The sequence below is a fragment of the Cucurbita pepo genome, chromosome LG07 (genome assembly GCF_002806865.2).
Source record: "Cucurbita pepo subsp. pepo cultivar mu-cu-16 chromosome LG07, ASM280686v2, whole genome shotgun sequence".
NCBI classification, from domain to species: domain Eukaryota; kingdom Viridiplantae; phylum Streptophyta; class Magnoliopsida; order Cucurbitales; family Cucurbitaceae; genus Cucurbita; species Cucurbita pepo.
In genome coordinates, this window is record NC_036644.1 from 1,285,413 (window position 1) to 1,297,469 (window position 12,057).

The 12,057-nt window shown below is 37.0% G+C and overlaps 3 protein-coding genes across 3 annotated transcripts; all 3 read right to left on the reverse strand.

The window, feature by feature from the left end:
• Window positions 1-24: 24 nt before the first annotated feature.
• LOC111798745 (receptor-like protein kinase HSL1) lies at window positions 25-2,230 on the reverse strand (the record flags this gene model as incomplete). Its single annotated transcript, XM_023682069.1, has 2 exons — window positions 25-1,689; window positions 2,135-2,230. Coding segments are annotated over 2 exons (1,191 nt in total), but the record flags the coding sequence as incomplete, so codon positions are not given.
• A 366-nt stretch (window positions 2,231-2,596) lies between these two features.
• Window positions 2,597-5,964, reverse strand: LOC111798302 (receptor-like protein kinase HSL1). Its single transcript, XM_023681361.1, has 3 exons — window positions 4,799-5,964; window positions 3,142-4,675; window positions 2,597-3,009 (listed from the first exon to the last, which is right to left on the reverse strand). Exons 1-3 carry the CDS (start codon window positions 5,894-5,896, stop codon window positions 2,630-2,632), a joined length of 3,012 nt encoding a protein of 1,003 aa, XP_023537129.1. The 5' UTR covers window positions 5,897-5,964; the 3' UTR covers window positions 2,597-2,629.
• Window positions 5,965-8,879: 2,915 nt separating this feature from the next.
• On the reverse strand, window positions 8,880-11,504 carry LOC111798300 (histidine-containing phosphotransfer protein 4-like). The gene is made up of 6 exons (XM_023681360.1): window positions 11,342-11,504; window positions 10,399-10,532; window positions 10,249-10,317; window positions 9,726-9,797; window positions 9,552-9,624; window positions 8,880-9,127 (listed from the first exon to the last, which is right to left on the reverse strand). The coding sequence occupies exons 1-6, from the start codon at window positions 11,399-11,401 to the stop codon at window positions 9,098-9,100; spliced, it is 438 nt and encodes a 145-aa protein (XP_023537128.1). The 5' UTR covers window positions 11,402-11,504; the 3' UTR covers window positions 8,880-9,097.
• Window positions 11,505-12,057: the final 553 nt, after the last annotated feature.

A 12,057-nucleotide genomic window follows, 5' to 3' on the forward strand; every position in this document is an offset into this window, starting at 1 on the left:
TTGGAGTAAGTTGGGTTCGCAAAATTTTTATTAATACCCTATCCTCTGCTGTAACATACAAATGGCCATCAATATACATGTTCACTCGCACAGATTTTTTCATGAACAGTAAGGATCTTATCGATGTCATAGAGAAGTGCCAAGGAGGGGAACGGCATCAAATTCGCCGGCGTTCTTTCTCCCATTGCAATCTTCTTGAGGGCGGCATTGGCGTAGAATCTGCAGAACCTCCTTCATCGAAGGTCGTATTTCAGGTAACGTGCTTGTACAAATTAGACCTAGTTTGAACAGAGTAATCATCTCTTCCAAATTGCGTGGGTTTCTGATTTCTTCATCAAGAGCATCAGCAATAGGTTTTCCTTCACTATATTGTTGCCATGCCCATTCTGCTAGGCTTGTGTGTTCATCTCCACAGTTCGGTTCTCTTCCTGTTGTGAGTTCCAACAGTACAACCCCAAAGCTATAGACATCAATCTTCTCATTTACTTTTGTTGTATACACATACTCTGCAATAGAAATCAAGAACATTCGTCAAATCTGTGTTTTGAAAGCTCTCTATGAAGATTACTGCGATTGTTATTTGATTTTTGATGTTTACGGATCTTTGTTTTTCCCAAGGATGAACAGTATGAACTTACCTGGGGCTATATAGCCAAAAGATCCTGCTATTGCAGACATAGTGTAAGCCTCTCCCTGCCTGACCAGCATCTTTGCCAGCCCGAAATCCGCTATCCTTGCGTGGAACTCATGGTCTAATAAAATGTTACTTGACTTTACATCTCGATGAATGATTGGTGGAGAGCAATCATGGTGCATGTAACTCAGGCCTTGTGCAGCTCCAATAGCAATCTGCAACCTCCTCGGCCAGTCTAAGACATATTGTTCAACAAAATCCATTGTAGCCGCTCTTAACCTTTTCTTCTCTTTATGAAGCCACTTATCTAGGCTCTGATTTTGCATGTATTCATAGACTAACAGCCTTGAATTCTCATTCCAGACGCAGCATAGCAACTTCACTATGTTCGAATGCCGAATCGAGCCAAGTATTTGAACTTCTGCTTGAAATTCTTTCTCAAGCTTTTGATCCAACTTCTTGTTACTCCAAATCCTTTTGACTGCAACATAGTAACCAGCATGGTTTATATCTATGCAGTACACTTTTCCGGATCCACCACTTCCAATCAGATTAGTTTCTGTCAGGTTTGATAAGATATTCGCTTCTGTGAATTCCAATCTCTGGAATGAAGTTAGCTTCCAAGTGTCAGGGTGGCATCTTTCTTCCTTTTTGCAGTAACTTCTATATAAGATGAAGATCCATAGTATAGCAATTACGAGGAAGGTGACGATGAGAGCTAGAAGGAGGGAGAGATATTTAGAGGAATGATCTTTTATATCTCTTTGTCTGGAGTTACAATTTGGAAGGTCAAGTGCATCAGTGGTGGTACATAGTTTAGGATTGTTCAAGAAACTCCTTTCATATGCTGTATTCTCATACTCATCTGGGATTTTCCCTGAAAGCTGATTGGAAGACAAGTTGAGAGAAGCCAATCTTAACTGGCCAATTTCTGGTGGGATTTCACCTGAGAAGTTATTACCTGATAAATCTAGGTAAAGGAGGCTAGGAAGAAATCCGAACGCCGCTGGAATATTGCCTGAAAGTTCATTTCGTGAGAGATTTAGAGTATTCAANTCCTCTTGCGTAGCTGTCTCGCCGCGGTCAGGAATTTTCCGACCAGACGAGCGGAGGGACTGGAGTCGCAGAGCATCCGGCTGGACCTGGACATGGTCGATGAGCATAGGTTCATCTGTGTGATTTTAATCGAGTAGAAATTTCAAAATTCGGGTTTATAGAGTTCAACTATATACGTCGGTTAAAATTAAGATTATGAATTATATATCATATAAACAGTTGAATCTTGATGTTGGCAGCTGCACTAAATCGGATAATTCACCTTCTGACTCACTCTTTTCGGTTGAGTGTTCTTTGGACATCGATTAATCTATCGTAGGTCGATCTACTTATGTCTTTTGGACTTTGCTCAATAGTTCCATGGTTGATTTTTCTTTAGGTTCAGATAGAATCACTATAATCACCACTATATGTATCTCTTTCTTTTCGATCTTATCTTTTCNATGATTCCCATGAACCAATTGTTGAAGGAAGTTGGCCAGAGAGTTGATTTCCACNACGATTCCCACAAACCAATTGTTGAAGGAAGTTGGCCAGAGAGTTGATTTCCACTTAATATGAGTGTGGTAAGATGAGGAAGCCTTGTCAANTCTTGCGTTTTACGAAGTCGCACTAGGAGCTAGTGCTTGCTATCTAAGAATTGCTCCATGGATCTCATCGAAAATGTTTGATGCTTTTTGGGGCTTCTTTGGGTATATAGATTAGATTCGAACGCGGGTGTTGGTCCCAGGCGATATGGACTCGACCCGTTCCTTCCCATCTCGGGGTACCATAGGATGTCAAAATAGGGGGACATACTGGCCATGGATATGATTGGAGTAAGTTGGGTTGGCAAAATTTTTATTAATACCCTATCCTCTGCTGTAACATACAAATGGCCATCAATATACATGTTCACTCGCACAGATTTTTTCATGAACAGTAAGGATCTTATCGATGTCATAGAGAAGTGCCAAGGAGGGGAACGGCATCAAATTCGCCGGCGTTCTTTCTCCCATTGCAATCTTCTTGAGGGCGGCATTGGCGTAGAATCTGCAGAACCTCCTTCATCGAAGGTCGTATTTCAGGTAACGTGCTTGTACAAATTAGACCTAGTTTGAACAGAGTAATCATCTCTTCCAAATTGCGTGGGTTTCTGATTTCTTCATCAAGAGCATCAGCAATAGGTTTTCCTTCACTATATTGTTGCCATGCCCATTCTGCTAGGCTTGTGTGTTCATCTCCACAGTTCGGTTCTCTTCCTGTTGTGAGTTCCAACAGTACAACCCCAAAGCTATAGACATCAATCTTCTCATTTACTTTTGTTGTATACACATACTCTGCAATAGAAATCAAGAACATTCGTCAAATCTGTGTTTTGAAAGCTCTCTATGAAGATTACTGCGATTGTTATTTGATTTTTGATGTTTACGGATCTTTGTTTTTCCCAAGGATGAACAGTATGAACTTACCTGGGGCTATATAGCCAAAAGATCCTGCTATTGCAGACATAGTGTAAGCCTCTCCCTGCCTGACCAGCATCTTTGCCAGCCCGAAATCCGCTATCCTTGCGTGGAACTCATGGTCTAATAAAATGTTACTTGACTTTACATCTCGATGAATGATTGGTGGAGAGCAATCATGGTGCATGTAACTCAGGCCTTGTGCAGCTCCAATAGCAATCTGCAACCTCCTCGGCCAGTCTAAGACATATTGTTCAACAAAATCCATTGTAGCCGCTCTTAACCTTTTCTTCTCTTTATGAAGCCACTTATCTAGGCTCTGATTTTGCATGTATTCATAGACTAACAGCCTTGAATTCTCATTCCAGACGCAGCATAGCAACTTCACTATGTTCGAATGCCGAATCGAGCCAAGTATTTGAACTTCTGCTTGAAATTCTTTCTCAAGCTTTTGATCCAACTTCTTGTTACTCCAAATCCTTTTGACTGCAACATAGTAACCAGCATGGTTTATATCTATGCAGTACACTTTTCCGGATCCACCACTTCCAATCAGATTAGTTTCTGTCAGGTTTGATAAGATATTCGCTTCTGTGAATTCCAATCTCTGGAATGAAGTTAGCTTCCAAGTGTCAGGGTGGCATCTTTCTTCCTTTTTGCAGTAACTTCTATATAAGATGAAGATCCATAGTATAGCAATTACGAGGAAGGTGACGATGAGAGCTAGAAGGAGGGAGAGATATTTAGAGGAATGATCTTTTATATCTCTTTGTCTGGAGTTACAATTTGGAAGGTCAAGTGCATCAGTGGTGGTACATAGTTTAGGATTGTTCAAGAAACTCCTTTCATATGCTGTATTCTCATACTCATCTGGGATTTTCCCTGAAAGCTGATTGGAAGACAAGTTGAGAGAAGCCAATCTTAACTGGCCAATTTCTGGTGGGATTTCACCTGAGAAGTTATTACCTGATAAATCTAGGTAAAGGAGGCTAGGAAGAAATCCGAACGCCGCTGGAATATTGCCTGAAAGTTCATTTCGTGAGAGATTTAGAGTATTCAACGATTCCCACAAACCAATTGTTGAAGGAAGTTGGCCAGAGAGTTGATTTCCACTTAATATGAGTGTGGTAAGATGAGGAAGCCTTGTCAACCCTTCGGGAAATCTACCAGAGAGCTGATTGTTGCTTGCCTCAAACACAACCAAGTTCTTCCAAGAAGACACATTTTGAGGAATTTGACCCCAAAATTTGTTGTTATTTATTGTCAGTCTCGAGAGATTCCAAGATAAGATATCTGGTAACTTGCCTGAGAATGAATTTCCATCTAACATTATGCTTGATAGATTGAAAGTAGTCCAAAGACCTGGAGGTAATTCGCCAGAAAAGTTATTATTAGAAAGCTGGATTGTGCGTAGGGTCCTGCAATTGCCAAGCCCTCTTGGCAATTCGCCGCTAAGATTGTTGGAGAAAGCAACCACTCCCTGTAAGACGCCATTTTTACAGAGATGTTCAGGTAATGAACCACTTAGTTTATTCATTGAAACCTCCAATGCTTCAAGATTTGAATGCAGACCCAATTCTTGTGGCAGGTCCCCGGTTAAGCTGTTGTTGAAGATCCGAAAGNACAGTTGTTCAGGTAATGAACCACTTAGTTTATTCATTGAAACCTCCAATGCTTCAAGATTTGAATGCAGACCCAATTCTTGTGGCAGGTCCCCGGTTAAGCTGTTGTTGAAGATCCGAAAGCCTTTCAGCGTCGGTATTAGGCCTAGATTCCCAGGAATCTCACCAGACAAGTGATTGTCATACAAGTTGAGAACCTGCAACTTCTTCAACTTCCCAAAATCTTCAGGGATTGTGCCTCTCAAATTGTTTGCAGAGAGGTCGACATTGAGTAGATTTGATGCTTGGATTGATTTGGGTATCTCACCAGACAACTGATTTTGGTAGAGATATAAGTTGCTTAAGTTCTGCAGAGAGAACAGTCTAGTAGGAACAGAGCCTACCAAACTGTTGCTGGATAAATCCAAGTGCTCAAGGCTCAAAAGATCCGATAAGCCTTCTGGTATTTCTCCAATCAAGTTGGATTTTTTTATCCACATATATTTCAATTTCTTCAGTTTCCTAAACTCTTGTGGTATTGGCGTTGGGACGAGCAAAGTGTTATAAGCCAAGCTCAGAGTTTCAAGATTGGACAAGTTCCCAATTTCAGCTGGCAATGTGCCATTGCACTGAGTTCGATAAATGTTTAAAGTTCTCAAAGCTGGCAACCGGCCTAGTGCTGCTGGAAAATCTCCTGAGAAGTTGTTGGCGCTAAGGTCCATGTACTCCAGAGTTCGAAGTCGATCTATGTCGTGTGGTATCGACCCCGCAAAATAGTTTCCTGAAAGATCAAGATACTTGAGCTTGGAACAGTTGAACAGAGCCTCAGGGAACTCACCCGGGATATAGTTCCATGAAAAATCAAGCTCAGTGAGGTTTTGCAGGTCACAGATGACAATTGGAATTTTCCCAGTGATATTCTTGTCTCTGAGAGAGATTCCTGTGACTGTGCCGTCTCTACAGACGATATCAGGCCAATCGCAGGGCGAGGATGAGGAGTTCCACAGGTGAAGAGACGGTGGATTCCCCCATTGATCTTTAAGCTCAAGCAAGATGGCCTGGTCTGTTTTGGCTGTCAGTGAGCTTACACAGAAGGGTGTGGATACGAAGTAGAAGAGGTAAACGGAGAGCAGAGTTCTTAAAAATGGCAGCGTTCTGGACATTTTTGGATGCTTCTGATGGCTTTTCTGATGGGGGGATTGGTTTTTGCCAGAAGAGTGCACCAAAAGGCTACTGGAAAAAGGGAAGTATAGATTCCATGGACTCATGCAGCCAACATATACTCTGATAGTCAAAGTTAGGGGAGCTTTGTTCTTACACGGCACATCCAAAGTCCAAAAGCTGGTAATTGTTTCACGTTTGCTTCTTTGCCAAACTCACGAATGGTTTTGACATGATTGTTACCTTTATAGATCATGAACAGTTTCGTTTCTGTAAGTTTCTTTCGTGTCTTATAACAGTCCAAGCTCACCGCTAGCAGATATTGTCCGTTTTGGTCCGTTACGTATCGCTGTCAGCCTCACATGGTTTTAAAACGCGTCTACTATGCTTCGTTCCACTCTCCAACCGATGTGAGATCTCACAATCCACCCTCCTTTGAGGGTCAACGTCTTCGTTGACACACCGCTCGATGTCTGACTTTGATACCATTTATAACAGTCCAAGCCTACCACTAGTAGATATTGTCTACTTTAGTCTATTACGTATCACGGCCAGCCTTATGGCTTTAAAACTCGTCTACTAGGGAGGGATTTCTACACTCTTATAAGGAATGTTTTGTTCTCTATCCAACTGACGTGAGATTTTGAGCTCAAAATTTCAATCCTTTCACGAGATATTCGAAAAAGGTACGCACATTTATGTTAGCCATTCATGCTTATTTGAATAACTTTTTTTTTTTTTTTTCTCTCCTCCATGTATCAACAACCATGGACAGCTTGCTTGCTTGCTTGAAGCAGGAATTTTGTTTAGTCCCTGTTTTTGACTAAACTTTCAAATCTCTTCACATTAAATTATAAGATATGAAAGAGATAAGAGTTGCCCACATTCAATGATGACACTGTTTAATGGAAAATGAATGCTTTGTTTGTCATTATTTTAAGTTAGATATGGTTTAGTTGGTGACAATGGATCCCATTTTTTGCTCCTTTGACTGCTTAGGGTATTGTGGCTCTGGTTGCTCCCCCACCATCAAACATTCTTCAACTGTACCAAAACCCCAAATAAAATTAAGAATATATATATATATATATATATATATATATTATATATATATGTTTTAAAATTTTGTTTTAGTTTTGTAATTAGGGATTAAAAAACGAGTATATATTATACGAATTTGTTTGTTTACCTTCGAAATTGTAATCATCTTAAAACTTTACTTGCATGTTATAGTTCAAGAGATTTGAATCTTTGACCTCTAATATTTTTTATAGTTACATTATTCTTCTATTGATCAATATATAGATTAGGTGAGTGTAAAACTTTTACTTCTAACCTTATAAAGTCATACTTTTAAAATTGAGTAAGATAGTTTCGGACGAGAATCATATAAACAGGAGGTCATTAAGGATCGTAAAACTAATAAAATGTTTAAAGAGAACAAGTCCAGTCTATAGTGGTCATTTACTTAAGATTTAATATTCACACGAATTCTCCTGACAACCAAATCTAATCGAATCAAACGATTGTTTTGTGAAATTCAAAATCCCCATAAGAACATGAAGATGCCCTCAAGTTGAGATTAAAAAAATCATTTAAACAAGATCTTCCAGTTTAATGCAAAAACATAAGATTAATTAAGCTAAAAAGTTATATATAATTACAGGTTAATAAGTTTTTTTTAGAAATATTTAAAAATGATTTTGAAATAGTTAAGTGAATAAATGACTTTAAAATTACTCTCATAAATTTATAATAAATCAAATATATACTTTATTTAATTAATTGTTTAATGACCATCAATTAATATTAATTAATATATACTTTTTCTTGGTTTCATTTGTTTACCAATCAATTTGGAGAATTACCCAATATATGCAAGTGGTGATTTTTACCTTTTTGATATATATATGGTCCTCATCATTGTGGACTAAAATGGTGGGTGGCCTAATTATCTTATTTTATATATATATATATATATAGATGATTTCATACATGACATAAAAATCTCTTAGGTGATTTAAATTAAGTATTTAGATTTTATTTAAAGTTTTCAAAAAATAAATAAATTATAATGTCTCGTGTCTATGATTTAAACTAGGATCGTCTCGACATTTTTTAAATTATTGCAAAATTCAGATCAGGTTGTTCTTACATGCTTCCTAGTACAAAAAAATTGTGTATCTTATTGATATAAGTAATAAATATAAAATTTTCAAGCATTTTTCATCCACAATTTCATATTTTAAAAATTGCTTTTATTCAAATGTGGTCTCGATTATTCATATATTCTTTCTTTATCCGAACCTCACGTAAATAAAGTTGGTATTCGAACACTTTGAAAAGAATCGCGCTGTCTAACTATAGTAGACTCTAGTATACTCTAGAAGAGCATTTATACTTTTAACTATAATTTAATTAATTGATGAAAGATTAGCATTGAATTCTTTGGTGTAAAAAAGATGAGGCATATTGTCATATTTTTTTTAATAAAATTAGTGGAAGGATACATGAAAATTACTTTTAGACTATGATTATTTAAAATAAACAGTGCTGTTGGTGGATAAAAAATAAAAAATAAATAGCTTTAATTGGTTTTTTTCAAGTTTGAAAATAGAATTAAGTTATATATATATAAATATATATAAATTACAAATACAAGAGAGTTAAGTGTAGAAATCTAGTTGGTTGAATGAGTATATCTTTATTTTTATTTTATTTTTTTTTTTACTTTGGAGGGAGAATGGTTCTAATTCTTTTTTGGACTATTTCTTCTCTCTATTTTTATAATTTTTCATTTAATTATATTTATTTGCATATCCGTCCCTAATATTTGATTCTTCTTTTCCATTTGGTCCGTTATTCTTTTTAAATTATTCCATGCGAGACCCTATATTGGTTGGAGAATAAAACGAAGTAGTCTTATAAGAGTATGGAAATCTCTTCCCTAGACGAATAATTGGAATGGAATCAACATGAGAGATAACGATATATGTAAAAAGTGTTGTATATATATATATATATACATATATTTTTGGAAAGAGTAACAACAAGAGATTTAATTAGGGAGAGAATTATACAATACAATACAACATTGGAAAAGAGTGTGTATGTGGACGCTTATGAATGACAAGATGAAAGCTGTGTAGGGCTCATTCGCATAATCTTATCATCCAATGCCCAATTTGGTGACTCCCACCTTCTCAGCCTTTCTTCCCAGCTTGTCTAGCTAGCTAAGAAATAGAAGCAGGTATATGCATGTGAGAGAAACATAAGACAGAGATTTTAAAGTATTGATAAGATAAATGTTAAATTATACACGTTACCCCTCAACTTTGGACTATGTTTCATTTTTACCTTTAAACTTTGAAATTTGTTCATAGAAGAATAAATACCCTTGAAGAGTTTTTCGTAAAAATAAGCTAGAAATTGACGCAACTGTTAACTTGTAAAAATTGAAAAATGAAAAGTTTATATGATATCCCTTACTCACTAAAGGTATTTTTGGAACAAAATTCAAAGTTCAAAGGTATTTTTTGGAACAAATTTCAAAGTTCGAGAGAAATAATGAAACTTTTAGAAATCGAAGAATAATTGACCAATCCCAAAGATCATAGATCATAGGTATTTTGCACAGAAAAAGATTATAAAAAGAACCTGGAAATAGGTATCAAGCTTCTTCTTCAGAATTTCATGCTCTTGTTTTACTTCCTGGAAACTTCTTATGCATCTATACAACAGAAAAAAGGGTTAAAAAAAAAAAAAAAGTTAGCAAGTTTATGTAGCTTGTTAACCGGGTATGGAGTAAGAACTGATAATATAGATCATTACCCTTCAAGATTTCCTGCCAAGCAGTATTCTCTAAACTGTGAGCATGCTTCTGTCACCCTATTGGCTCCAATGCTAGCAACAAATTGGAAGTGAATTAAGACAAGGTTACTAAAGAGATCGAGGCACTATTACTATGACAACTGTGTATGTATATATTTATGAATAATCAAGCTTTCTCAGAGAAATGAAATGATACTATATTTCTTTGTCACGAAGGATCCCTGCATGACACATGGAGGATTCAACTTTTCAGAAGAGATAAAACGATGCCATCATTGGACCATTATTTCTGAACAATCAAATGCATACTTATACCGAGTGTTACTATGTGCTTGTTGCAGTGATTATCATCATCATCATGGAGTAGTTTCTGGGAAAACATGATTATTCTCCTCCCATTACTATCACCGAAAAGATTTATTACTTGTGGTGCATTCGATTCTAATTCTAAAGTTAGGGTGATTGGTAATGTGCCCTGCCATGTGTCCCCATTGCTATTTTCTACATGATTATCGCTGTTTACCTAGAGCTACTTCCCTTGAACTGGTGCATGTAGTTGTCAAGCTTTTCAAAATCCGTAGGCTTACTGACCCTGTGTAAGCCAATAAAACGGTAGCTCGATTAGATGGTTCTCGTAATCATTTTGATAATGTTAAAGGCTCTCTATACTCACATAGTTTGTTCAATGCTCCGGATGAGTCTGGCCGAATCATTGTAGAATAATGACACAATTTCTTCGGCAAAATTTGGGTTTGTATCATCCTGCAATTCTTCAAGCTGAGTGAACTGATCACGATCAAGATAACCCTGCAACATAGGATTCTGTCTGGTTCAACAATTTATGTCGTAGTAGGTTATTTGTCAATCATTTGAAGTAAATATAACCTAAGATTCACAAATTATAAAAAGATAGATGATTCAAGACTGAGGGAATATCCATATGGACGTGAATGCTAAGATTCACAAGAATCGTGACAACTGGCTAGCAATTTGTTAATTTTGTTTGTCTTATTCCTGGTCCGCTGATAATTTATGCTGGTCCGAAACGTAGAAGACAATTGTTGTTATCCAGTACAACTACGAACCAATTGACCATGACCCAGCTGAGCTCCTTCACTCCATGTTTAGCCCAGCCCACCGTATAAATTATGCAGCGATCCACAAATTAGACCCTGGAGAAATAACTTGAAAAAATAAATACTAGTTCATTCTTTAACCAAATATTCGAAGACTTGTGGTTTTACTTTTTACTTCACTCTCAGATGGAAGATTTACATGGCCAAGCCATAGCACTATTAGGAATAAGTTCAATTACCATGTCTGGTCCGTCCCAAAATAATGAACATGAATATGTTCTTGGACCGATGGCTCAGTTAGGCTCATATCAGAAGAAAAAACCAGTTCCTATTTGGCTCATGCACCGTAAGGCTAAACCTTCCCTTCCAAATTAGACTTAAAGCTTGGTAGTTATATACTCTGCACTGTACTGGAAACCATGAACCAACGATTCTCAAACATGCTTACAGCAAAGTACAAGTTAGACTGTTAGAGTGCCAACTGCACCATGAGAAAGACACAAGAAAAGTGAAAGAATTTCTTGTATTTTGAAGGTAAACCTGCTCAAAGAAGCACCTCTTGGTGTAGGCAACTTGACGTTGCAAAAGGCTAGAGTCCATCTCTCTCCCCAGAAAATGTAGCAGATTTGATGGAAATAGATGATAGACGAGCTGGGAACTAGGTTCAAGTGTCTTGACTTCTTTGAATGATACAACAATATGCCAAACGAAGGTATTTATAGGCTAGCATGTGGAAGAAGTATAAGATAGGACGCAAAGAAGTTATCATCACTAAGTTGGGACGCAAAAGAATTTATCATCACTAAGTTGGGTTGCAAAAGAATTTATCATTATCATCACTAAGTTCTCTTGTTTTGCCATTGCAATTTGAATGCCATATGCTATAATTTATGTGCTCATTCTCTTTAAGCCACAACGAAACCAAAAAGTGATGATTCAATCAATTTATTGAAAAGAACATTTATAAGAACAATCCAAACACAATGGATAAAGGAGGGAAAAGAAAGAAAGGGCTGCAACTTACGTGTCAAATGCTAACATGCTTATAAGAAATACGTAACTAAGTGATTGAAGATTCTAAATGATAAGTACTAGGAAGCAGGTGCTTTTAGGGATAATGTTACACAAACTGCAGCAGATTTTTTTCGGGAGAAACTCCTAGAAATCCCATATTAAAAGGAACTCTCTGAACATCAATAATTCACCAAAAACAGAAAGATTCCAAATGAGAGGAATCACCTCTTTTTTCATATAAA